The sequence below is a fragment of the Cottoperca gobio genome, chromosome 22, assembly GCF_900634415.1.
Source record: "Cottoperca gobio chromosome 22, fCotGob3.1, whole genome shotgun sequence".
NCBI classification, from domain to species: Eukaryota; Metazoa; Chordata; class Actinopteri; order Perciformes; family Bovichtidae; genus Cottoperca; species Cottoperca gobio.
The window spans coordinates 18,683,622-18,711,003 of record NC_041376.1 but is presented as its reverse complement, the minus strand read 5'-3'; the positions used below and the strand labels follow the sequence as shown (position 1 = coordinate 18,711,003).

General features: G+C 39.7%; 2 protein-coding genes across 5 annotated transcripts; one reads left to right on the top strand and one right to left on the bottom strand.

Annotated features, from left to right (window-relative positions):
• Positions 1-931: 931 nt before the first annotated feature.
• Positions 932-14,703, bottom strand: eif4eb (eukaryotic translation initiation factor 4eb). 2 transcript variants are annotated; one of them, XM_029459981.1, is made up of 7 exons: positions 14,550-14,703; positions 13,114-13,217; positions 10,946-11,041; positions 10,758-10,821; positions 9,771-9,884; positions 1,688-1,827; positions 932-1,588 (listed from the first exon to the last, which is right to left on the bottom strand). In XM_029459981.1, the coding sequence occupies exons 1-7, from the start codon at positions 14,565-14,567 to the stop codon at positions 1,474-1,476; spliced, it is 651 nt and encodes a 216-aa protein (XP_029315841.1). In that variant the 5' UTR covers positions 14,568-14,703; the 3' UTR covers positions 932-1,473. The 2 variants fall into 2 exon arrangements, with proteins under 2 accessions (XP_029315841.1, XP_029315840.1); XM_029459980.1 differs by lacking the exon at positions 14,550-14,703 and adding an exon at positions 13,679-13,788.
• Positions 14,674-25,697, top strand: metap1 (methionyl aminopeptidase 1). 3 transcript variants are annotated; one of them, XR_003834350.1, is made up of 13 exons: positions 14,674-14,821; positions 15,974-16,009; positions 16,090-16,141; positions 16,407-16,516; positions 17,118-17,178; positions 20,801-20,892; positions 20,991-21,074; positions 21,267-21,405; positions 22,169-22,300; positions 23,031-23,174; positions 23,295-23,360; positions 24,016-24,250; positions 24,281-25,697. XR_003834350.1 is itself a non-coding variant. In XM_029459978.1 (12 exons), exons 1-12 carry the CDS (start codon positions 14,705-14,707, stop codon positions 24,180-24,182), a joined length of 1,200 nt encoding a protein of 399 aa, XP_029315838.1. In that variant the 5' UTR covers positions 14,674-14,704; the 3' UTR covers positions 24,183-25,697. The 3 variants fall into 3 exon arrangements, 2 of the variants coding, with proteins under 2 accessions (XP_029315838.1, XP_029315839.1); XM_029459978.1 differs by having other exon boundaries at positions 24,016-25,697; XM_029459979.1 differs by lacking the exon at positions 15,974-16,009 and having other exon boundaries at positions 24,016-25,697.
• The last annotated feature ends 1,685 nt before the right edge of the window (positions 25,698-27,382 follow it).

Here is a 27,382-nt window from a genome sequence, read left to right as displayed (position 1 = left end):
GTTATTAGATATGTCTCATAGTTTTAAATATTTACACTTCAAACAACATACTGTAAAATCTCAACGGATTTATTTTTTGCTATTTTATTCATGTAGAACTTAAGAGCGTGTAACTTGTCGACTCCCACCACATGGTTTTTCGGAGGTTAACTACAGTTATTATTTGAGTTGGTGTGTTGGAGTTTGCATCATTCACTTTTGGACTTGATTTGTGCACCCTCATATTGCTTGTATTTTTAGGTACTTTGATATCAGCTCTAAAAGGTGCTATAAACATAAATCTTCCTTTACTACTGAGTTTATCATTTGAATGCATGCTTGCAAAGGATCTTACATGATAGATCAGCTGGCCTTTAAAGGTTACTTGCACAAGCATTCCATAACTTCAACAAGAACCTAATGAAGCTTCGACTGTCACTTAACGCTTCATCAGATCAACAAGGATCTAGTTGTAGAAGCTTTGCCTGCTGGCTTAAAGAATGCCCATCCTTGAGATTGTGATGACATTTGTCATGATGATGTGACATTTTTAAAGGTGGCAATGAACTGAGATGGGAAGCCAATGTTGCCCAAAGTAACCTTTTCTTTCAGAGTTCTTTTTATACTGACATTTCAAGGGATCTGGGGACGATGGGGTGGAGCTGGGCAGGTTGGTACTTTCACTAACGCAAACGGTGAAACCTAAGCTACTTGGAAGCTGAAGAAGGGACTTTCCTGTTTCCTGTTGAGATTGATTGTGTCTCTTTTAGTCCTTTTCTAATTGTATACAGTAGACCAGGGGTCGGGACCCTATCGTGTGGTCTTCTATAAACCACCTCAGCACGTCAAAGTCAATTCCTACAACGCTGCACAAGTCAAAAAGCAAATAATGTATAACAAAGAATGTACCAATTACAGCTTGCAAAGAAGAATCACACAATTTAACAACTAATAATTGCAAAACCAATGTTTTAATTATATTAACACTCAAAAATGAATATGAGTCATGAAATACTTTTAAAAGATTGATTACGTGCAGCAGTTCAAGAAAAAAAAAAAAATCTAACAATCTAATGATATGCAGGCAGATTATTAATAAATTAAAAGGCTTTAATGGCATTAAGGGTTACAGCAAAGCAACAATGCTGTAGTAGGGGAGACAAATATACTCTTTCCCCCGCATTTCAGGTTTCCCTGGCATTAAAAAAAAAAGAAAAAGAAATCAAGAACATTTATTTAGTAGAGTCTGCATCTCAACAACTATTAATACCTGTCATTGTTAGTGTTTTGGAAGATTCATGTTCTTGTTTTCCATGTTGTTTTTTTCTCCATTTGGTTCAAGTCCTGGGCAGGTTATGGAAACATTTGGTACGTAGTCATGGATTGGATTTTTTTTTCTTCCAGATTGCATTCAGCAGAGTCTTTGCAGCAAAGTAAACGTATGAACCAACAACAAATAAGACAAGAAAACAAAAGAGGCACATAGGGCATTTCTTAAACGACAAATTTGTTCTTGGTGGTTGAACCGCTTTTGGTAGCTGTGTCTGCGTGAGATTGATAGCCGATAGTCATCTTCATGGGAATCCCCAAGCGCTCCTTGTAAACTCTCCTGGTGGCAGACAGCAGAGAGCATAAGAGCAGACAGCAGACAATGGTATCACCTGTAGGTATGAATGTGAAAACTTAAGACACTGAAGACACGCCTCACCCTATGTGTGTTACAGCATCCCGGTTCTCATAGTCCGCTGTCCACACGGCTATTTTATCTCCTTTTGTGCGGATGTTGACGACGGCTCCGCAAACCTGATCGCTGTGGTCGTCAAAGGCCTCTCCGACTAAGCACAGGAGCTGGTGAAAGGATGTGGAGGGATGTTGTCACAACTCTTTTAAGAGCAGTAAGGCAGTCACATACAGTCCCCTTCAAAACTATTGGAACAGCGAGGCCAATTCCTTTATTTTTGCTGTACACTGAAAACAATTGAGTTTGACATCAAAAGATGAATATGAAAAACAAAGATCAGTCTTTCAGCTTCTATTTCCAGGTGTTTACATCTAGGTCTGATAAACAACTTAGAAGGATAGCATCGTTTTTAACGTAACACCAAATCTTTAGGTGAGCAAAAGTATAGGAACGGAGACTTAAAATAGTGTGAAAAGTGAATAATACCTAATATTTAGTTGCAAATCCTTTGCTTGCAATAACTGCCTCAAGCCTGCCACCCATTGACATCACCAAACCTTTGCATTCTTCTTTTGTGATGCCTTTCCAGGCTTTCACTGCAGCCTCTTTCAGTTTTTGTTTGTTTCGGGGGTTTCTCCCTTCAGTCTCCTCTTTAGCAGGTAAAATGCTCAATAGGGTTTCAGTCTGGAGATTGACTTGGCCAGTGTAAAACCTTCCACTTCTTTCCCCTGGTGAACTCCCTGGTTGTTTTGGCAGTGTGTTTTGGGTCATTGTCTTGCTGCATGATGAAGGATCTCCCGATTAGTTTGGTTGCATCTCTCTTTAAGTTGGCAGATAAAATGTTTCTGTAGACTTCTGAGTTCATGTTGCTGCTGCCATCATGTGTTGTATTATCAATACTCGAGGACCTGGCTTAGACATGTACAGGACTGTCTCAGAAAATTAGAATATTGTGATAAAGTTCTTTATTTTCTGTAATGCAATTAAAAAAACAAAAATGTCATACATTCTGGATTCATTACAAATCAACTGAAATATTGCAAGCCTTTTATTATTTTAATATTGCTGATTATGGCATACAGCTTAAGAAAACTCAAATATCCTATCTCTAAATATTAGAATATCATGAAAAAGTATACTAGTAGGGTGTTCAACGAATCACTTGAATCGTCTAATTAACTCGAAACACCTGCAAGGGTTTCCTGAGCCTTGAAAAACACTCAGCTTGGTTCAGTAAACTAAATCACAAGTATGGGGAAGACTGCTGATCTGACTGCTGTCCAGAGGACCATCATTGACACCCTCCATCAGGAGGGTAAGACACAAAAAGAAATTTCTCAAAGAGCAAGCTGTGCACAGAGTGCAGTTTCAAAGCACATCCACAAAAAGTCTGTTGGAAGGGGGAAATGTGGCAGGAAACGCTGCACAACCAAGAGAGATGACCGCAGCCTTAACAGCATTGTGAAGAAGAGTCGCTTCCAGAATTTGGGGGAGCTTCAAAGACAGTGGACTGAAGCTGGAGTCCAGGTATCAAAAGCCACTGTTCACAGACGTGTCCGGGAAATGGGCTACAATAGCCGTATTCCCATGGTCAAGCCACTTCTGAACTCAAGACAACGGAAGAAGCGTCTGACTTGGGCTATGGAAAAGAAGCACTGGACAGTTGCAGAGTGGTCCAAAGTCCTCTTTTCAGACGAAAGCAAGTTTTGTATTTCATTTGGAAGTCAAGGCGCCAGAGTCTGGAGAAAGGCTGGAGAGGAGCAAAATCCAAGTTGCTTGAAATCCAGTGTGAAGTTCCCACAGTCAGCGATGGTTTGGGGAGCCATGTCAGCTGCTGGTGTTGGTCCACTGTGTTTCATCAAGCCCAGAGTAAATGCAGCTGTGTACCAAGAGATTTTAGAGCACTACATGCTTCCGTCTGCTGAAAAGCTCTATGGAGATTGGAGGAATTCATTTTCCAGCATGATCTGGCACCTGCCCACAGTGCCAAAACCACCAGTAACTGGTGTACTGACCATGGCATTACTGTCCTCGATTGGCCTGCCAATTCCCCTGACCTGAACCCCATAGAGAATATGTGGGGTATTGTGAAGAAGAAGCTGAAAGACACCAGACCCAACAATGCTAATGAGCTAAAGGCCGCTATTGAAGCATCCTGGGCATCCATAACACCTCAGCAATGCCACAGGCTGATTGCCTCCATGCCACGCCGCATTGATGCAGTAATCCGTGCAAAAGGATTCCCAACCAAGTACTGAGTGCATTAATGGACATTTTCAAATGTTTGATTTTGTTTTGCTGTTATAAATCCTTTTTTTTTACTTGGTCTGAGGAACTATTCTAATTTTTTGAGATAGGATTTTTGAGTTTTCTTAAGCTGTAAGCCATAATCAGCAATATTAAAATAATAAAAGGCTTGCAATATTTCAGTTGATTTGTAATGAATCCAGAATGTATGACATTTTTGTTTTTTTTAATTGCATTACAGAAAATAAAGAACTTTATCACAATATTCTAATTTTCTGAGACAGTCCTGTATGCACATAATTTAGGAGAGGATAACTCAACTGTATGACTAATATGACCCCAAGGAGCAACGTGGGATGTGTGCACTCCATGCGCTGACTGGGTGCGATATAACCAGCAAGATATCGACTAAACTTGCAGCCCTGAATGCTGTCCGCAAACCTGGAAATTCCTCTCTGATCCTGCATTTCGACTGTCCAAAGCTAACAGAAACCGCAATGCAGATGGCAGAAACATTCTTGGTCAAGTGTCTCAAACCATCTACAGACCTGGATACGTTTGACGACCTGCGTATTTCTGCATTTGATAGCAGTGGCCTCAAGATGGACTTTGAGAGAATCACTTGCACATCAACTAATGCAAGGAATCATATCCATAGAAGCTATTACCAACAGCAGCTGTGAATGCTATGGTTTTGTAAGAAGGGGCAGCTTATTAGACCCTGAGATTGTGATCTCAAAAGCTGAAGGCCTGCCAGATCCCTGTACATACGGCAAGTGTGCGCGCAAGAATGGGTGTCCCTGCCGGGTAACTGGGATCCATTGCTGCAAGTACTGCAAATGCAAGGGAGGTAATTGTTGTAAAAACCCCATCACTGATTGAAAACTGCTCATCATCCTCATACCTGGACTCTGTTGTGTTACTCTTCATGTTCCTGACCCATGACACATGTAGATGACACATAAACTGTAATAGTGTGGTGTTAAAAGTTGTATTGTTGACCGTTGGGCAATTTCCCTGCTGATCTTTGAAACATTTAAGCTCTCTAGATACACTGCTGGCTACTAGCCCCTTTCGGGACTGTCGGTATATGGCCACCCTCCGTATCTTCATCTAACCCTAATCCTGTAGATACGGAGGGCGGCCGTATACCTACAGTCCCGAAAGGGGCTAAGCTGGCTACTAAGGTAATACGTTTTGTTTTGTAATTTTCACTTTAAGTTAACATTCCATTGATAATTGTATGATTGAAAATAGAATGTCTTTATATTAATCAAATGCTGGCTTTCTTTCTTTAAAAAAAATCCCTTGTTTTGTTAAAATTCCAAATTGTCCGTTCATGGATGACACAAAGTTAGAACATGTTCTAAGCCCGGAAAGTTTAAGATAATAAATAAATATGGCAATTCCTGTATGTAGGTCGTTGTATGGTAATAAGTTGACCTAACGGTTTTAGCCATTTTCTCTTAAAATATTCAATTATAAAATTTGACACTCTTCTATGACACCCCCTAAACATGTCATGGCTATTCTGAACATTTTGAGCACCTTAGAAAATCTGTAGCTCCTATGGTTTAGAAGATACAGCTATGTTGGAAGCAGCACTTCTGATAGAAAAGAGGCGTGGTCATTTAAAAAGGGGTGTGGTCATTTTCAGGCTGTTCGCCCTGTATAGTGAATTTGGCACACATCCCAAGTTGTTCCTTGGGGTCATATTAGTCTATAACAGTTGAGTTATCCTCTCCTAAATTATGTGCATACATGTCTAAGCCAGGTCCTAGACTACAAAGAAGATCAATGAGCCCGTCCCAGAAGAAGCAATGCGAGCCCCAGCCATGACATTACCTCCACCGTGTTTCACAGGTGAGCTTGTGTTTGGGATCATGAGCAGATCCCTTCTTTCTCCACGCGTTAGCCTTTCCATCACTTTGGCAAAGGTTCATCTTTGTCTCGTTAGTCCATAAAACTTTGTCCAAGAAATTTTGAGCCTTGTCTACTTTTTGGCAAATTCTAATCTGGCCTTCCTGATCTTATTGCTAATGAGTGGTTTGCATCTTCTGGTGTAGCCTCTGTACTTTGGTTCTTTACAGTTCTCACAATGTTTCTGTCATCAACTGCTGATGTTTTCCTTGGTCTACCAGTTCAACGTCTGTTGCTCAGTACACCAGTGGTTTCTTTCTTCTTCAGGACATTCTAAATCAGACCTGGGCATTGTACGGCCCGTGGGCCACATCCGGCCCTATTATAACAGATATGAAAAAGCATATATATATATATATATATATATATATATATATATATATATATATATATATATATATATATATATATATATATATATATATATATATATATATATATATATATATATATATATATATATATATTATTTTATTTTTTTTACAGCACCCTTTTCAAAATAAAAGCAACACCATTGTATTGCGTGCATGGTGTAAATAACTTTCTAACTGTGTTGCTATTATTTTGAAAAGGGTGCCGTTTTTCTTTATTTACGTATACACGCGTGAACAGCTACAAGGGATGCTGGCCGGCTAGACCTCAAAATGTCCGCTGACGCCAAAATAAGAAAGATTGAGACAGAATGCCGCGTTTTCAAGAAGACATGGGAGTGATTTGTTCACGGAGGTAAATGCACGTGTGGACAAGTTGGGACTGAATTGGGACAAGCTGGCAGGCGTGACAACGGATGGTTGTCCAAATCTGACGGGGAAATGTTGGACTTTTGAAGAGAATGCAGTATAAAGTGACAGAAATGAACCCTGAACAGAAATGGGTATTTTTGCATTGTATTATACATTAGGAAGTGTTGTGTAAGTCAGTTCTAAACATTAACCATGTTGTTGATGTTGTAACTAAAATAGTTAACTTCATCAGGGCAAGAGCATTGAATCACAGACAGTTTGTTGCACCTTTGGAGGAAAATGAGACTGAACATCGTGACATAGGCTACCACGCCGCTGTCAGGTGCTCAGCCTGGGCAAAGAGTGTCTGAGAGAAGAGAGTCAAGACTTCTGTGTGAAGAAAGGAAAAGACGTCCCACAGCTTTCAGATGCAGACTGGATGGCAGACCTTGGTTTTGCTGTAGATGTGACTGCACTAATGAATTAACTAAATGTCAGTGAGTTTTGGAGGCGATTTCAAGACTTTAAAACAGTTGAGAATGAAATGCACATGATTATCCCCCATTTACATGCAATGTGGATGATGCACCCAGTGATGTTCAGCTTGAACTCATTGACCTGCAGTCTGACACACTTCTGTCAGAGCACTTTAGGTCAGTCTCACTGCCTGAGTTGTACTCTTTCCTGAAAGAGGAGAACTTTCCACACATGAGGAGACATGCTCAGAAGATTCTAGTCCTCTTTGGATCTACCTACATATGTGAACAGACATTCTCAGTGATGAAGTTCAACAAATCCAGATACAGATCCTCTATCACTGATGATCACCTGTCAGCTGTCCTGCGCATATCCACCTCAGACATTCAACCACATTTCAGTGCACTTGTTCAAGCTCAAGACAGACTGGATTGAAGTAAAGTGAACTGAAAAACATCAAAAGCACTTATTGCTTTTTGTATAAAGTTGATTAATTGCTTATCTTTACATCCTGTAAAACACCTTTTCAGTATTGGTTTGTGAAGAATACTGATGTAATGATTGTTTTTACTGTTTATTACTTCTCTAGGAGTATTTTCATATTTGACCCACTCCACAATTTCATATATTTATTGGAAGAGAATATCTTTATTCTTTTGATTACCAGTAACAACTAAACAACATATATAATGTACTGCTTTTTACAATGGGAGAAAATTAATATTGAGCAGAATTAAGTTCAATTTATTGTTGATTCGGCCCTCCAACACAGCTCGGGTTTCTCATGTGGCCCCTTGTAAAAATTAATTGCCCACCCCTGCTCTAAATGGTTGTACTGGCTATGGTCAATGTTTGTGCATTGGCTCTGATTAATTTTCCATCTTCTCTCAGTTTCAAAATTGCTTGCTTTTCTCCCATAGACAGCTCTCTGGTCTTCATGTTGGTTACACCTTTAACACTATAAATGCAGTATGTACAGGAAAACCCAAAGCTGAAACTGAGAGTAGACATTAAGTGCTATTTATTGTTTGAATTATCAATGTACAGGACACACCTGGGCAACGAAAAACACCTGTCAGTCACATGTTCCAATACTTTTGCTCACTTGAAAAATGGGTGGGTTCAAATAAAAGGTGCTATCTTCTAAGTTGTTTATCAGACCTAGATGTAAACACCTGGAAATAGAAGCTGAAAGACTGATCTTTGTTTCTCATATTCATCTTTTGATGTCAAACTCAATTGTTTTCAGTGTACAGCAAAAATAAAGGAATTGTCCTCGCTGTTCCAATAGTTTTGGAGGGCACTGTATGATATAGTTGCATTTTACAGTGACATTGTTACATTATCCAGTAACAAACATAAAAAAATACATTTGAATTTAATTTCAGGAATAATATTTGAATATCTTTTGTTTTGGTACATTTCTATTTAAATATAGTAAGGAACAAACTCACTTCAGCATTCTGATGATGACCGAAACATCATTTCAACACACAATATGTACTATTAAAGCAAACTAATCAGCATGACTGATCTAAAGCCTAGACCAGAAAATAAAAGCCCTGCACAGGACTGAGACTGACGATGATCAGCATCACCTGCCAGATCCAGATCTTCCTTTCCAGTAATATTTTATGGCAAATGAAAGTGATTCAATATTTTAGTGCTAAATATTTTTTCTACAATACATTATACGAGTGATCTCGCCATCATTTGTAATTATTTTATCCAATGGTAAAGTATTTGAAAACTGTTTGCCTCGCAGTCTGCCATGGGGAAGTCTGAAGAGCCGCAATGTATTTTGGGGCGGTTGAATATGTCCAGTAAGCTCACGTCACATGCTCAGAAATCCTAATGTAGCATGCATCAGAGCATTCCTCGCGTACACAAAATCCACATTCTATGCAGTTGACAAGCACTCAATTTTACCTTATGCTTCGTATGAATAGTATGTTAGTATGTGAATTTTTATGGTTTTAATCACTAGTATTACTACAATACAGATTCTGTCCACCAGAGGCAGCACTGAGTGCAACACGGCTCAGCAGCACTCCTGAAGTGGATTTTTCCCAGTTTACAGGTCGCCAAGAAGACTTTCCGATGAGTTTGAATTTGCAACATTCTTCCTGCAACACATTTTATGATCAGATCTGCGAAGTTCAGGCAGATATCTCTGCAGGTCCTGGACCAGAGCAAAGCATCACCCTCGATGACAACTGACAACATCTGAACCACTGTTGAAACTGTCGACGATCAATTACATATGTTTGTTTCCAACATATGGTAAAACATGTAGTGTGGATGTCATTGAAAAACAAAGTTACCTCTTTCAGCCCAGGAAGACCAGTGCTTATGGTATTAACAGTGAAGTCAGTGCTGTCTGCTCACTGACGAGTCAGAGCTTGCTAGAAGTCTGTATCACTGTCAGTGACCTTTAGAGCAGAAAGAGAGCTCACCACAACACTGCGTGGACTGCAGACTTAGCAGCAAGTAAGCCAATTTTCAGCTTTTCTCATTTGACTGTGTTGTGACCCCTTATCATCAGCTCAGCATACAGTCAAGTCATAGTAGAGTCTCTACATCTGAAGCTCCCAGTAGATATAATCATCAGCCGTGTCAGCATTGTGACAAATATAATGATAGAGTGGTATGTAGGTAATAAATGTTCTAGAGGTTCAGGAAATGAGTAATAGTGTCACAACACTGAACAGAACACAAAGCACAGCAGCTACAGCCAAACCTACAGTTTCCAGCCAGAAGCGGTCCAGGTCTAATCTCCTCTGCTGCTTGTTGAGTGTCATCAGCCAGCGCCCGCCACGCTTGTTCCTCTCGTCCTCCCACATGGGTTCAATGCCGTCCTGCAGCAATGGTTCAAATTGTCAATACACATTCCAAACCACTGCACAAAAAAACAGCCTTTCATAATAAGGTTTTAACACTGCCTGCAAGAAATAGATCTTCTTCAACTCTTCAATAATCCCAGCAGAAATTCTTAAAATGTGATTCAAACTAAAAAGGGTAGCTGGAGCTCAACATGTGTCCAGTGATGGTTTAAGATTTGGTTAAAGTCTTTTTCCCCCAAGTTACATTTATGCCCTTTGACACAAGTTTAGCCTCAACATTCTGACTCACACAGCAGGGTTTTGTAAAAAGCTCCATGTTGTAACTAGGGCTGTCGAATTAACGAGTTAACTTTGATTAATTAATCACAGAAAAAATAACACGTTAAAAATATTAACGCAGATTAATCGCGCTCCTAGATGCCCCTGACTTTTGCTCCGACAGCCCCCCCCCCCTTTGTATTGACAATTTAAATCAGGTATTTTTCTATTTGCGGGAGCTTTACTTGATTCTGTTGCTGTTAAAATCTAGCAAGCTCTAGCTTTATTGGTAAACTGGTGATAAAACGTTTTTATTCCATTTTTCTCACGAGGATATCACTTTGAAATTAAATGTTGCTGTTGTTGGTTAGTTTGCAAAATATAGTGTCTTGTGATGTAAATGTGGCCTTTTCTATGGTTCTTTTAGTTTCATTGATCAGAAATAGGGGGAAAACACGGCTGTCCTCGTACATACTGCTGAACACAAAACACAGCAGTTATGGACACCGCTGTAACTCATCTCAGCACCAGAGACGATATTCAAATGCAAAAGTATTCTAAATGCTGGTTTACTTTAATCTGTATTTGATCACTGCACAGTTACATAAATGGTAGATAAATCAAACAAACCTTAAAAAGGGAGTAATCGCAGCCTGACATGAGGTTACTTGACAGCTGGATATGGTTGTAGAGACTGAAATAAAAAGCATAGCATTACCAAAACATGCTGATCGTACAGTATTTCAAAACTGTCGTGATATTTTACTCCACAGAAGTACAGGAAAACAAAAAGACTTTTGAGATTTATTGCTGCTTACGCCCAGAAATCTTCAACTGTGTCAAATTTAGAGATGAGTCTCAGGTTGGCCTGCCATGTTTTGCTCTTATCATTCTTGAAGAACCACAGGGACCAGCTGTTTGGGGCGAAAACAAAAAAATAATTTGCATAATTGTAACAAGCCCCTCATTAAACATGAGGTAAACAAAAGTAACCAAAAGCCGCTGAGCTTCAGAGCAAACGTATGGACGTATGAATGCAGCAGACACAAACTGTTCAGTAAATCATGTCATCGCTGTCTTGGTCAATTAATTGTGAACGCTGTGTCATACTTGTGTGGACGCTGAAGCCTCTTGTGGCCGAACTGACCGAAGCTCTTTGGTTTGAGGAATGATAAAGAAAGCTCTGGCTGTTGACACTATTATAAAGCTATTAAAGCAGTAAGTCCGTCAGTAGGTCATGTTTTTAAATGAGAGGACAGTCCAAACAAATGCAAGGAAATGGAATAATGATACAAATGTAATTCCCTTGAGTGGCATTGTATATGCATAACAGAACGTCTGAGGAGCAAATAGGACAACCCAGCAGTCGGCAGGCTTCAGTTTATGGCACATTTATGTATTCTTGTTCACTTGTCTGGTAAAATATTTAAATGTTTGATTATAGGCAATAATCTGAGGCGGCATATATTGTATAATCTATTAGATGGACCTCTACAGGGTGTTTCTTGGCCTTCTAATGCATGCTGGGATAGCCTCATGCACAAATGACCCTATAAAGAAATAAGCAGCATCATGCATGTAGACAAATTGTGTTTATCTAAACAAATTCTTTGTCATTTTAATGGTCAATTTTTGGCAATATTTGGCATTAGAATGCCATCGATGCATTTCAAAGCTCACAGTCAAGTGGTTTCAGTCCATATTTTTCTTTAGCCGACTGGCTTTCAAAGTGATTTTCTTTTTCTTTTTGACCCTTTTGGACATAAATATCCCTGTGGAATTTAAATATATATGAAAATATTCAATTGCTGCCTGTTTGTATTCAGCACATAAGGGAGTTGGAATGTATCAGAGTACCGATTGAGAGGAGAGCGCTGAAGAACTTTGGACAGGTCACCAGACCATCACAGACAATCAAAGTCTTACTGTGGGGAAATAAAGTCTCTCATTCAGCAGACAGACAAAATCCACGTAGACACATGAAGAACATGAAAATACACAGACTGGACCGGGGCCATGAGTAACACTGCTAACCACCATATTATAAAGCATTATATTATTATCATACCATATATTCTTATATAAATGGCTGCAAAAACAAACCCAGAATTAAAGAAATTATCAAAACCTGATATTTATAATTAGTCATTTATAATTATTTTCACATAACTTTACTTATACATTTGAAAATTGATTTTTGCCCAGGTTACATGTTTTTATAATTTTATAATTTAAATTGTTCAGCTTCCTCCTGGTTAACACAGCGTTCACTGTTTTTGGGGAATGGTCAATTCATGTCTCGCTTTTAGGCAGACTGTGTTGTCTGCATGTTGGGTGGAACAAGGATCTTTCTTTGAATTTAGTTATGTATACATTTTTCCAGCTTCACATTTATACAGTTGCACACACTCACATCTGGGAGCAGCCCAGTACAACCAGTTGGTGATCAAATACTGGTGTACCTGAACAGGACCAATATATGGGGTTTCTCTATTTTGCCTCAAAAGTGAAAGTTCTTTATAATTACATTCTGACCCACCTTGTCAATCAATTCAATTCAATTCATCTGGCAAGTCATAGCAGAGAATACAGCTAAAACTAACTATTATTATATTTACAATTAATCTGTCAATACTTTCTTTAATTAATTATTATTTTAATTTAAATCCAAAAACGTGTGAAACATATCCATGACAAATTCTGAAAGCCCAAGATGATGTCTTCAAACATCAACAGTACAAAACCCAAAAGACATTATTTTTTTAATTATAAAAAACTTCTGTTCGATTGAACGGAAAAACAAAATTAAATATTGCGTTTGTTTCCGCTTGCAGTAAGTCCTGCAGCACTGACACTAGTTGATTATTTGATGTCACACAGTGAATATGAGTGTACTGATTTAGAGAGTGATCATTGGGCATTATACCTGCTAAATGTGTAGTCTAATGCTTTTCATAATTTATCATGTTAAATTACAGAGCCTAACCTGTTCTGGAGGGGGTGTTTGATGTAGGACTCTGGGTTCACAATCTCTTGTCCAGTCTCCTCAGCTCCATCTTCATCAAGCTGGGTTGGACTTGGGCTGGTTTCCTAAAAAGCAGTTTGGTAGAGGTGAGATACATGGGAAGTAGCCTTGGCACTCGATTTCTAGTCCCAGTGCAAAATCATACATTCCACTGTGTGTGTCTAACTGGTGGAAATTCTCCAGTAACCGCAACATGACATCTAATCTCTTGAGCAACAACTTTCCAGTTGTTGATTACATAAGTGAAGCCTTCAGCCACGGCAGCTAGATGGTGGTACTTTTAAATACAAGTCAAAATTTAGAAAAAGTCAACCTGACAAAACAATAGTGTTGCTTTTTAATTTATTTTTCAGCTCAAAATATATTAGTTATCTCCCGAATACATTTTAATAATTTTAAACATTTTAAATCCATGACGTAAGCGTTTACTAGTGAAACCCGATATGAACATCTGTTACACATTTCAGCGCTATGGGAAGCTAGAGTTTGGCTAACTAAGGGTAACTTTACTGCTAACATTACTCACTTCTGGTGGCAAGTAACTTCGGAAAAGTGTTAACTTCATTGTTATGTACGGTTGTATTCATTCCCAAGATGTTTTTTGATCATCAAAAAGAACATCACACAATTTCCATTCAAATAACGTTGACATATCTGCCAGTTTAAGTTACGCTAACGTTACTTTCTCGCTTGGTACAAAGTATCCGCTATCACATAACCTTACAACCGACAATGTTGAACCAGTCTTGAATTCGGCAAACATTTTATATACTAGATAGTGTGCATTTATAGAAAAAGAAAAAAAACTTCAAACTGCCATTCTAGCTGTTCATCATCTAGCGTTAGCCAAGTTAACATTAACCTCAGCAAGTTACTAAAGTGGCAAACGTTGCATCGTAGAGGTCAGCCGGGAGCACTGTCAGCCCATTTTGACAGTTGAAATTGTAGCTACAAAAACAAACTGCTAAAGTTTTTTGTATTTGGTGGCCTATATTACACGCCGAATTTAATAATATTTCATAATAATCATACCCGTCTTGAATAATTGTTACTCAGGTACTTTTGCGGTTAACCTAAATAATAGCGAACTCATTTTGTAACGGAACTTGGTGTGGTTCTCTTCGCAAAGGTGAACGTGCCGTCGGTTAGCTGTAACGTCAGCCTTAAAGTTGGGAGATCTCCACACACAAGCGTTCCTCTTTTACGCTTAGGGTCGTGGCACAGAAGACAAACTTGAAAAACTAGTCCAAAACGCACGTGTAATTGTAACAACTATCAATTTCCTTTTGAAAACTAATGTTCACAGTTATACATACACTTTACATGTGAATTCGCCCTGTAACTAAAGCAAGAAGCCCCCCAAACGTTTTCATATGTTCTTTGGAGAAAGTGCTCACCGGTTCGGCGGTCGCCATCTTACAAATCTCTGTTGGGAAAGTTTCTGTTCATTGGACCGAACTGTGCAACGTGACGGCTCCGCTGCGGACATGCGCTGTGTGCCTTCGCTGGCTGGCTGCTTCTCCGCGACTCCACCCCTCCTGCAGACGAAGGCATGGCGAGCACCGAGGCTAGAAGGGAGTGTGAGACAGAGGGCTGCAGCGAGGACGCCAAACTTCAGTGTCCCACATGTATCAAGCTTGGTATTCAAGGCTCCTATTTCTGTTCACAGGTACTCCTGCTTTTTGGGCTTGTTCGGTTTAAACGTCGGCTGTAGCCACACAACTAGGCCCTCTGTCTTATCACGAGGCTGCTAACGTTAACTGTCAAGCTAGGTAGACATGTGTAACGTTAGGTGCTTCGTTAACTGCTAATAACGTTTTTGCTTAACGGTAATGGATACCTTCTGGCTGTGACATGTTACACAGATTACAGTGGATGAATACAGTCAGCGATTGTAATTGATGCTATATCCGTACCTTCACTGTAGGCCGAGGGTAAACGTTTAGCTAGCTAACTATTGGCTGATTAGCTCCATTGAGTGATATAGCGTCCCTGCTCATAATGAAAATCCCAAAGACAACGCGAACTGTATGAAATAATGTAGAGTGTGTAGGATATAATAATATATAGTAATAATCTAGCAGTAGACTGCAAATAATGATGGCTTGTGAAGTGCCACAGTTACTGTTGCGTGACTCACCCTGGTACTTTCTCTCCAAGACCAAACCCCTTTCACAAATCTGTCAGTTAAAAAATGTGTTTCTTTGTCAACGGAACCTTATACTTGGCTGAAACCCTCACATGTTCACCTGAGCAGGACTTTTTTGAGCAGTATGACAACTCTTAGTACTGACAGAACCATTTTGATTGCAGTTGTCTTTCACTTCAATACTAAGGCTTGTAATAAATCATGTGTATGACATGTAAGAGTTGATATCCTATTGATACAGTTTGGGGATGCTGCTTTGGGCAATGTCTTCTTGCAGACACTACATTGGAAAAGGTCTCTGCCAATAAAGCATTAAACATTAATCTACAGCATTTGCTCTCTCTGCAGAAGGGCTCTGCCATGTTCTGAGTCAAAAACTTTATAAATAGTATGGTCGTGTGACCGTTTAAATGATCTTGTGGTGGCATGGTATTTGACCCAAGAGAATTTTGCTGTGATTGCATTTTTGTCTGAGCAACCTGACCCTGTTATATTTATATACATATTTCATGTCTCTGCTGTTAACTGTCCAATAAAGGCACAAACACCATTGAATTTAGCATTAAATGGTAGTGATTGTGTCAAAAATACATACAGAGACATAACTTAGGTGCAATATCTGTCACAGTGCAACTAAGTAAGATTGTTTTTTTTTTTCTTGGGTTTGAATAGGTTGTGCACGACCATGCATGTGATTGTCAGACATCAGTTAAGTGTACTTTTGAGTACAATTTGCACTGCATCAGTTATTGTACATCTCCATTTAAAGTCTGTGTTTTCATTTCCAGGAATGTTTCAAAGGGAGCTGGGTCTCTCACAAGTTGCTGCACAAAAAAGCAAGTATGTATTACCGATTATTGCCTTTTCTGTACTTTAACATCTGTAGTGGACTCCTTTTCACAGAAAATAATATGTTACATGTTTTTGTTAATAGTAGGCTACTGATAGATGCAGTTGAGGTTTTATAAACCAACAATTTAACCTTTTTAGTATACATGGTGTACAATAAGCACTTGTTGCAAAAGTCAAGAACATTTGATATTCCTTGACTGAACTAACAAAGTGGTGCCAGATGCTTCAGATACCTTGTTCTGTGTCTTGTTAGAGGAGGACAAGAACCAGAATGAGTCTAAGAACTGTGTGGAGAATGACATCAACACAGACCCATGGCCGGGCTACCGCTACACAGGGAAACTACACCCTTACTACCCACTGGTAAGTTGCTGTTAAAAAAACCCGCTCTATAATTTAACGTAATGTGCATTGTGTGATTCATTAAATGAAAAATGGAAAGAAGACTCAAGTGCAGACATGCATAAAAAATGCCACCCTCTATGCCTCCAATTAGTTGTACTCAGTGTTGCTGAACTGATGCACATTGTGTCACAATCTTCCTGATTATTTCCCACTAACAACAATGGTAGCAACTGGGAAAAGAAAGTTAATATTTTAACTTCTCCCTTGTGACACAATTGTGCACTCTGTTGGCTGAAAGGATGTCTGTATACTCACACAGGTTTCAGGCTCTGGACATTACATTAACTCTTAATCAGAGATGATAAGCAGTCACTGCTACACACCACACTATATATCGGAAACAGTGGAATAATCCAAAACACTGATGCCTGTCGGTGTGTTTTTGGAACACCAAATTGCCTCCTAAAAAGAATGAAGGACGGCACTAAGGGAAAACAGAAACGGACAGAGAAAACGCAGAAGAACAGGAAATGTTAAAAAATGGCTTCGAGTGTTTTCTTAACAATGTGCTGATTTATGTGAATTCCATAACGTTTCTGTCCTCTTCCCCCTGGTGTAGACTCCCATGAGGCCTGTGCCGGGTGACATCCAAAGACCTGACTATGCGGATCATCCCAGAGGTAACTATGCCTCTTTCTCAAGGAAATGTGTCTTCAGTTGATCACATCGGCTCATCGTTTTCTTTGGAGACTTTGGTATCTTCTTTGAAACTCAAATTTTTTGACACTGTAAAATGTAGGATACTGCAAATGTAGCTTTGTTTATTTAAATACCGACACCAAATGAAGTCTGACATTGTTTACCTGGAAGCTTAGCCTTCCTGGCATCACCAGAAACACCTTTTTGTGTAAAAAAAACAAAAAAGGAAACAAATGCAAATATCTGAAACTATAATTTACATTCCTCTCATGCTCCTTTTTATGCTGCTGTCAAGGTTTCCCCATGACATTCACACTGCAGTGTTAGTACAGAGTAAAGCTATTGTTATCCAAAATGCTGTGCTGGCGCAGGGCAGAGTTATTTTCTTCCCCCCACCAGAGTTGGTTGAAGTTTTGTAAAAGTGCTGCAGTGTGTGTTGGTCAGCCAGTCTCACTTTATTAGTGCTCCGCTGACGTTAGTCTGTCGGTGGTGGGGTATGAAGTATTCACAGAACGCTTCACCTTTGTGTTGCAAAGCTTCGCCATTGAATCCATAATTCACCCAAACGCTTGCCTTCTTTGAGGATGAACAACCGGATGCTGCACTGCGCCGCAGTGTTTGAGTTCTGCCTTTTCCTTTCATTAACATACTGTTCTTTATTTACATTTTTACTAAAATAATATTTTTGGGGTTTTTGAATTGATAGTCGTAGAAGATAAGAATAGTTATCATGATGTGAATCGATTTTATTAAAAATATATATATATAAAAATTCCCAATATATCGTATAGCATCATCGCTATATTGGTGGGAGATGTTTTTTTTGTGCAATCCTGAATGAGAGGCAATCAAATATCTTGCCTAGTGGCAGAGTGAACGGTGTGCAATGACACATCTGAGATTTGCAGATTTCTTTTAGATAACTTCAACATCACCGTTAGCCATTGTTGGCATGGATTGGATGACATGTAAGTGCACATTCTGTCTGGGCTACAATAGCAGACAAAGCGATCATCCATGCATGTGTTGTACAGTAACTGTATAAAACATTTAGCATGAATACACAGATAAGCCGATATGTCTCGCACTGTAGGCTAAAGAACTCTGTACAGCAGAATAGTCTGAGCGCCGGTACGTCCGTAGGCACTGCTGAAGACAGAGAAGAAGACAAATGATTTTACATTATTAGTAGTACTAGTATCGCTCACCGTGCGACGGGGGGGCGGATTGCGTGCGTGTGCATGGCGCGGGGAGAATGCGTGCGTGGTGAGGTTTCTATTTAGTTCTCTCCTTTCTTCCGCTCTGTAGGTGTGTGCGCACGTGTGTGTGTGTCAGCTGCGAAGCCCCGCCCTTTGCAAAACGGAGCGAAGGAGACAGAAATTAGATCAATAGCATAAGCGTTTAGTTTATTTAATAAAAGAGCACCTGTCAATGTGAAAACTGAGTTGTAAATGAAAATAAAAATATTTTTATTTTATTTTTTTGAGAATAAAAAAAACCACCTTGAATTTCAGGCAGGGCGCTGGACTCCGTTGGCGGGGCGCAGCGCCCTGCCAAGACAATGGTAGGGGAAACACTGCATTATAGTTGTATGCAATTCCCCAGCTTCTCTGTTTAAGAATCATTAAATGTTATGCATGTACCTGATGACATTTCTTTTAAACCATAAATTGGAATCGATTTTCTCTGTTAAACAACCCAATAAAATCTCACTCCCATATTTCTTGCCGCTAATAGTTTCAGATTTATTGCCGGGTATAGTTTACCTGCTGGCGGCCTTTTTATGACCAGTTTGACGAATCTCTTCTGTGTTATTAATCAGACGTTGTAACCTGCCGTATTTACACCGGTTACTCTGGGAAAGTCATTCCTTGTGCAACCATGGCAACCTCTACATCCTTGATATCTGACTGCATAGATCCACACTCTGGTAGTCATGGTTACAGTCTCCTTTCATTCTCCTGTGACGCCTTCTCAGGGACTGAAGCACAATTGTTGCAGGCTAATGTTTTTTTTTTTACATGAAACTTATTGAGCTGATGTCAAATCTGGAATTGTTTAAAAAAGAATATATATATATATATATATATATATATATATATATATATATATATATATATATATATATATATATATATATATATATATATATATATATATATATATATATATATACACACACATTTTATGCATATTACCTCTAATAACATGGAATTGGACCGTACCATTATGGAGACATTGTGATGTGCACACTCTGTGAGTCTCATCCCTTTCTTTTTTTCTGAGCAGCTGTGTCAAAGCGTAAGTAAGTAATTGATTGTTTCACTCGCACGTCGGCTCTGCAGGTCAAAAGGAGGACTGTATTTGACTTGTAGACAAACCTGTCTGAAGTCTCTGTTGCTAGGCAACTGTTCATGGCAATCATCTTGCAAGTTGATAAATTATAGATCAGCGAATTGTTGATGACCCCAGTGTCTTGAACAACATGTCTTTAAAGACTGTCCCAATGTGCTCTTCAGTCCAAACATTATGAAACAATTGTGTTTTTAATTTATAGTTAAGTTGCAGGTAGTCTAATGTGTTGCCAAGCCGACTGCACGGACACCTGTGCTTCTGTTCTCCATATAACAGCAACAGTCCTGCTCTCTTCCTCAGAGTCGACCGTGCGAGTGTCATTAGAGTCTCCCTCTGCTCAGGAGCAGATGCTGTAGCAGCCAGTCGTCCATAGTACTGTAGCACCGCAACACACTTTCATGTAGGTTATAAATGTACGGTTTAAGTCCAAAGTATGCCATAACAAAAGAATGTTTGTAATTTATAAAGCAGAAAAAAGGCCTTATGTTAAAGATGAGTTTTGATGAGGGATTTAAAAGACGATGTCGACGTTACATGCCTTGAGCAATCTCAAAGCAAAGAGTTCCACAGCTGTGACACAGAATCAGAAAAGTCTTACTAAGTACTGAAGGGGTGGAATGTATGCAGATTCAACAAACGACTAAAAATACTAAATATGTTTGTGAAATTGTTAAAGTCCCTTTCTGAAATGTTTTGTAAGATGTTGATTCATCAGTAGGAAAATAAATCTCCTCATGTACTCATGGTCTGGAGTTGTATTTATGTACTCTGTTGACGCTACACAAGGTCAAAGTTTATAATACGAGTGCATACAATGTCTTGATATAAACCATCCACATTATCTAATCTTACCAAACAAACTGGTTGAAATTGCACCAGTTATTATGTGATTGTAAAATGGCAGAATGACCTTCTCACCACCAAATGACAAATTGCCAACTGTCACTTATGATGTGAAAACAAAATCCATGTGAGGGCTGTACTCAAATCAGAATTTCTTTATATGAATCTGATTTTGACTTTACACACTGTTCCCCTCAGTCCCTGCGGATTTGATTCAGCGACTTTCAGGGAGCAGCTCTCAAGTATGTAAATCTGGCTGTGACGGTGCAAGTTGGTGCTGCATCTAAAAGTCGATCGCAAAGCAGCTGCTGGAAGTCTAAGTCCTGTTTGAGAAGGCTCATCAGCTCGGCTGGTGTATCGACGTGTGAATGAAGCCAATTGTCTGTCCGTGTTTCCTTCACACAGGAATATCTGAGTCTGAGCAGTTCCTGAAGGGGACGTCACAGATCAAGATCCTTTGTCCTGAGGACATTGAAGGCATGAGGGTCGTGTGCAAGGTAACGCAACTGACTGTTGTTGCCGTCATGATCTTTGCATGATTTGCATTGTTTCCATTTAATGCATATTTTGGTTTTGACGTGTATATTATTTGCAGCTGGCACGAGAAGTCCTGGACATTGCAGCCTTGTTGGTGAAAGTGGGTGTTACAACAGAAGAAATCGACCATGCTGTGCATCTGGTACACACATACACACACACACACACACACACACACACACACGCACGTTATTAAGGCTGGGATGTTGTGTCCTCTCTTACCCAAAGTAGCCATCACACGAACACTATGATTCCAATACGATATAAATATAAAGAATATCTGTGTACACATACTCTCATCTCTATAACCCACGTGCTAACATGCTGTCAACAGGCTTGCACAGCGAGGAACTGCTACCCCTCCCCTCTCAACTACTACAACTTCCCCAAATCCTGCTGCACGTCTGTCAATGAAGTCATCTGCCACGGCATCCCAGACAGAAGACCATTACAAGAAGGAGATATCCTCAACGGTATGCTCACCGCTCTACACGTTACATGATTTTGGGAACAGCTGTTTCTCTCATATCTGCGATTGCTTTACGGTTAAATCTGTTTTATTTGTTGGAATTAACCGAAAATAAATGAGTTTAGATCTTTCCTTTTTCAGTTTATAAACCTCCACATTTTCCCACTAATGTTTTCTCATGTAACATAATGTAATATTCTCCATCTCAAACCAAGTCCTAGAAACAGTTAAACTAAGTTTAGATGTTGGAAAATGATTTATTAAAGAGAGAGGGGGAAAAACCGATTCCTCCTCCTTGACAAATGGTTGTACCAGCATCCTTAAATGGTGTCAGCGGGAGTTTGGCCAATTTTAGCCTCTTTATGAATATTTCTGCTAAGGCGACGTCTTCCAGCCGCCACTCCCCTCAGAGTGTCTGATGGAGCACTTGCCAACAACTCATCTCTCACTGCGTGGTCCGACAAGACAAATGGTTTCATCAACCTTTACCAGTGGGGATGTGCCTGTCGGATCCACTACTCTCTATATTTCTCCTTAAGTGGGAAAAGTCCCAGTATGGCCACTAGCAATTCCAATTCAATCAGCCAATTTGAAAAAAGAGACATTTTGCTTGGCCTCGTAAATGGGCTGATGTTTTATAAATATCCACGTTCACCCATACGTAGCGTTATGTTTGGATTGCAGTTATTTATTACAGTACTTTGTTTGTGTTAAACATAATGGAATGTAGATTGTCATGTAACACAATGACTCTCATTGTTCTGCAGTGGACATCACCGTCTACCACAACGGTTTCCATGGTGACCTCAATGAAACCTTCTATATCGGCGAGGTGGAGGAAGAAGCAAAGAAACTGGTGCAGACCACATATGAATGCCTTATGCAAGCCATCGACTCTGGTAGGAACTCATCTGGATTTTTCTTTCATTTTTACTGATGTGCATTCAGAATACTGCACCACCAGGGAGAAAGTAACCCCACCCTCACTGCACGCCATGTAGCGTTTGTGCAGTCCTACAAGACATTTCAGTAAAGGAATGCAGATTGAATTATTATTGTATTATTAAACAAGGTATCGTCATTATTGTTTGTCCACCAGAGAGCGCTGACATTTCAGCATGTTGGGATTTAAAGTTCATTTTTGACCTTGGAAACTGTATTCTTCTGTTTCTGACCTGTTCACAAGGTGAAGAATTAACTTTCAATATCAACTTTTATTAATAATAATAATAATAATAATAATAATAATACATTGGATTTGTAAAGCGCCTTTCAAAGCTAAAAGCATCTCAAGGCGCTAAACTAACAAAGACAAAGTTTATGTCACTATTCTGTAAAGGGTCCTTATCATAAATGTTGCTTTTTAATGGGTTTTTTCTTTGAATGCAAAAATGCAGTTCACACCACTCAATATGGATATTAATATAATATATTTCCTGCTTTTCTCTTTTTTTGTACCATATTAAACAGAGTTTGGGTTTTGGACTGACACAACTGTTAGACATTAAAAGACATCACCTTGAAAACATCCATCCCAGTTTCTCAGACATTTTAAAGATTGTTTTATGATTGTTCGTTGCAGCCCTACCTATAACCCTCATGCTTACTTTTTTATATTTTGTATTACAGTGAAGCCTGGCATTCGCTACAGAGAATTAGGTAACATCATTCAGAAGCACGCTCAGGCCAACGGCTTCTCTGTTGTGCGCAGCTACTGTGGACACGGTATCCATAGACTTTTCCACACAGCTCCCAATGTGCCACATTATGCCAGTGAGTAGTCGCGTGCCTGCCATCATGCACGCCATCATGTTTAAATATATGAAAGTCACTTCTAAATTTCCCACATGCCCTCCTACACCAGGATGATTTCTTTGTTCATTATTTCCCCAGAAAACAAAGCAGTTGGAGTTATGAAGCCCGGCCACGTGTTCACCATTGAGCCCATGATATGTGAAGGTGAGTGAAGCCTTTTGTGATACAATTATGATAATTAGAGATTTAATAACTATTTGAATTGATACAAATATAAAATATTTACCTTAATTAAACACATATCACAGTTAAGACACAGAAAAGCAAGAATAGAGGGTAAAATACTACATCAGTGTAAAACATCTGTTCTGTGAAGAATGTCAACTTTTCATAAGTCAGGAAAATAGTTTAAAGCTGTATCACAATGCTTTTTCCAGATCATTTATTGGTGTTTTGAATGGTTTATTTGGCTCTACATGTAGGTGATAGTTGTCAACCTTTTTAAAGGAACCCTTTATTCTCCAGTTTAACTGACCACATTTGGAGATACAGCAATACAAATATAACCGTCTTAAAGCAAGTTTGTGTAATTGCCTTAGTTCCTCAGGTGTGGTATTGAAAACGTGGTCACTTTAACTCACAAACCGAGAGTGTCTGAGGCTGTTAACTGGCTCACTGATTCACTGATGTGTAAGCAGAGCCAGTCATGCTTTAAAGCAGCTCATTACAATCTTAAACCACTCTTCACCTGGTAGGTATCCAGTGAGTCAGTGCCAGCAGAGAAGTGTCTGTTTCTACAACTCTGTTTAATTAATGCTGCGCCAGTCAAAGCCGTGTGTGTTTGTGTGTCATGTCTCAGGTGGTTGGCAAGACGAGACGTGGCCCGACGGCTGGACGGCGGTGACCAGAGACGGGAAGCGCTCTGCTCAGTTCGAACACACCCTGCTGGTGACGGAGACCGGCTGCGAGATCCTCACCCGCCGCATGGAGGACAACGGTCGCGCTCATTTCCTCAACCAAGTGTAGGCTGGACTTGAACGCATCCAAAGACTGGACTTGCCAGACACACACACCCAGCACTTCTGGGTCTCTCTCACACACACACACACACACACACACACACACACACACACACACACACACACACACACACACACGCACATCTCAAACAAGAAGCACCACTCCTAGAGCTCAGTTTAACTGTTGCTCTCATTGTTCTTTGAATTAAATATCGGTTCCTCAAAATTAAATGGAAGTACTTGAATGTGTCTTATATCAAACGTGGATCGCTTTATTAGTGAAAACTGTATCCTCTGAAGAAAAACCTGAACATATTTATGAGATATGGTTTTGCTTAGTGGCCTGTTTTGACCTTTGTGGTCATGTCACCCAGAGTTGTTACTGGCTGGCTAGTTGTTGTCTTTTGGTGTGTGTGGTGCTCAGGGCAGATCCAACTAGTAAACAAGCTTCTTTTCTCTCAGCCTCTGCTAACTTCATATGAATCTCCCAGAGGTGGACTGAGAAGAATCAGCAATACTAGAGACAGAGGGAGGGTTCCTGGAAACTGGGTCAACAAGTCTCAAAAATTCCAGAAATGTAAAACTTATTTTAGATTTAGTTTAGATTTCAGGCAACACTTCTTGCACAGAGTTAGATGAGAAGATCAATACCACTCATGTCACAAGGAGACACTTAGCTTAGCTTAGCATAAAGACTGGAAGCAGGAGGAAGCGGTTGGCTTGACTCCTCTTAAAACAATGTGCCTCCCAGCTCCCAGAAAGCTCACTAATTAACAGATTATGTCTCGATCTGTTGTTTTCACAGTGGGTTATTTGTCATTTTTACACTTAGTTTTCTGTATGGATTACACAAACAAAAATAACTAATAATTAGTGAGCTTTTTATGTGCTGGTAGGTGGATTTTGTCACAAGAGTAAAAAGCAACATTTTCCAAATGAAATAATTTCTGTACCAATTGTGAACATGTGGAAAATAATCAATAATGTATTGAACTCTTGCTTTGTACCAGCCTGCTGGGTATTTAATCACAATAATATATAATGACGTGTCCAGTAGCACTCTAACTCGATGGTTATATCCTGAATGTGGCTATTAGAGCAGTTAGTTTTCAGTAGATTACGTCAGCCATGGTTGCTAGGAGAATTGTGATGCAACCTCAGAGCATCTTCATAGATGTCCAGAATGAGAATCACGGCATAGAGCACAAAGCCGTTGAAGCACTGAGCTTGTTAATCCTGCTTTGAGGAATACTCTTTTTAATGTCTCATGTTTTCAATAGCCCTGGTGTAGCAAATCGAGCCTTAATGTGTGAATCTAGGAATATAAACATGCCGGATGTCTCGCGGCACGTTAACTCGTGTTTCCCTTCTCTCGACGGTCACCATTCATCTTGACGTGGGGCTTTTCCTGGTGTGAGCTGCATTCTTTCTTTCTATTTTCAGAGGATTAATGTGATCACAGTTTCTCTGCCATCTTTGTATTTCTTCTAATGGAGTAATAAATGACTCTTATGTAGCTGTGTGGGCGAGTCTGTCCTTTAAATGATTGGGGATCAACACATCTAAAGTGGTTTAATTTACCAGGCGTTGGTTGTACTGGGTACCTGTGAGCCTTAAAGCCTTTTTAAACTTGAAGTGGAGTACACTGATGGTCTACTCTAAACCTTTTAGGATTTGATTTATTATGCTCGTGTCGTAAACCAATAGGATGAGTATACCGGTAAACATTTAACTTCATAAAGTTACAATAAAGGTTCTCTGCTTCTGGAAAATACACAACGCTATCAGCCCATCGTCACGACAACATTCAAACATTTCGAATGAAGTATTTCATCTGCATTGACTCATACAAGATCATTCCTGCCACGGACTGAAGTTTGTGGTCGTTCAGTGCAAACAACTGACTTCAGCAGAAATGACTCGATATACTGCAGTGATGTTATACATCCGGCACATCAATGAACAATGGTACATTTGTGAAGGCTTTTAACAAAAGTTGTATTGCAACTTGGCGTTACAGAAAAGGCACAAGTGCAATGAAACTGCATCTTTGTGTCTGACAATGATTTATCCTCTGGGGGCAAGGGCCAATATTTCTGGGGTTCCGATTCGCAACTTGAAAATAGAGTTGAAATTGAGAAACGTCGTCTACGAACAGATTGTTTCGCAAGTGCCGAGAAAAAAAGGCTAAATCGTCATCAGATGATAGCCGATGGGTTTTGTCTCTTTCACGTGGACCGTTAACCTGCATTCAACCAAAGCCCGCTCAAACATGATGGGACTACAAACAAACCAGAACGCTTCCGATACCAAATCCTGTCCCATCGCCAACATTCATATGCAGAATCTGTGTATAGAGATTACATTCTTCGCTTTAAAACACAAACTACTGTCCATGCATACAAACACTAAGTCACATCACACGCTCAGCCCTCACAATCCAGAAAAGCTTGCGTCGTATCACATCGTTCATGCTCCTTATTACACTTTAGTTTTCTGCTTTTGTGTACTTTGAAGAATCAGGAATAGATCGAGCGAACAGGCTTACAGTCCTTTTGTCCTCATTGTCCTTGAGCAAAGAATCCTTCCTATATCTGCCTCGCAGACAGCAGAGTGCTCTTCATCACCACAGATATACTGAGGAGGAAAACAACTTTTTGCTCCTGGGTTTAAGCTATAGAGCATGAACTGAGCTGTTGGGAAACATGGCCGTTGACACGTTTCGCCTAACTGAGTCTGACATAGCGGAGTACAAGCCGTTGTCGTAAACTCTCAAGTCCGCTCCAGTTTGAGTCTACATTTTTGGAAAATGAAAGCGCATCACCCAAGCTTGGAGAGACACTGACGTTTACAGTGAAAACTTATGAAACTGCCGACCTCTAAAACCAGCCTTGTTCTCAAACCCCACAGGGAGAATAATCAAAGGATCTTTTGCAAGTGTTCCAGCAGGCAAGTTTTACTTTCCACAACTTCATCAGGCTTCAAAAGATCCACTCAGAAAGTCCTCATGGATTACCAACCTTCCAACACTGATGCCATTTGGTTGTGCCATCTTATTACCCGTTCAGTCTAGATCAAAGAATATTCAGAAGAATCTTGGTGTGGCTCCTTGGTTTTGTTCTCTCCCTGCATGTGTGTTCTTCAGGGGGCGAGACGCTGATCAAAGAGGTGTCGGACTGCGTATTGTTCAAATGAAAGACACTCGAC

Bases quoted from the DNA above. Each gene is read 5' to 3' on its own strand.
- eif4eb (XM_029459980.1), bottom strand. From the start codon at position 13,717: ATGAAGTTAACACTTTTCCGAAGTTACTTGCCACCAGAA. The intron at 10,822-10,945 runs GTAAGCAGCAAT...TTTTTATTTCAG, and splicing joins ACAGTTGAAGATTTCTGGGC to TCTCTACAACCATATCCAGC. The intron at 9,885-10,757 runs GTTTGTTTGATT...CCATTGCTGCAG, and splicing joins GCGATTACTCCCTTTTTAAG to GACGGCATTGAACCCATGTG.
- metap1 (XM_029459978.1), top strand. From the start codon at position 14,705: ATGGCGAGCACCGAGGCTAGAAGGGAGTGTGAGACAGAGGGCTGCAGC. The intron at 16,142-16,406 runs GTATGTATTACC...GTGTCTTGTTAG, and splicing joins GTTGCTGCACAAAAAAGCAA to AGGAGGACAAGAACCAGAAT. The intron at 21,075-21,266 runs GTACACACATAC...TGCTGTCAACAG, and splicing joins TCGACCATGCTGTGCATCTG to GCTTGCACAGCGAGGAACTG.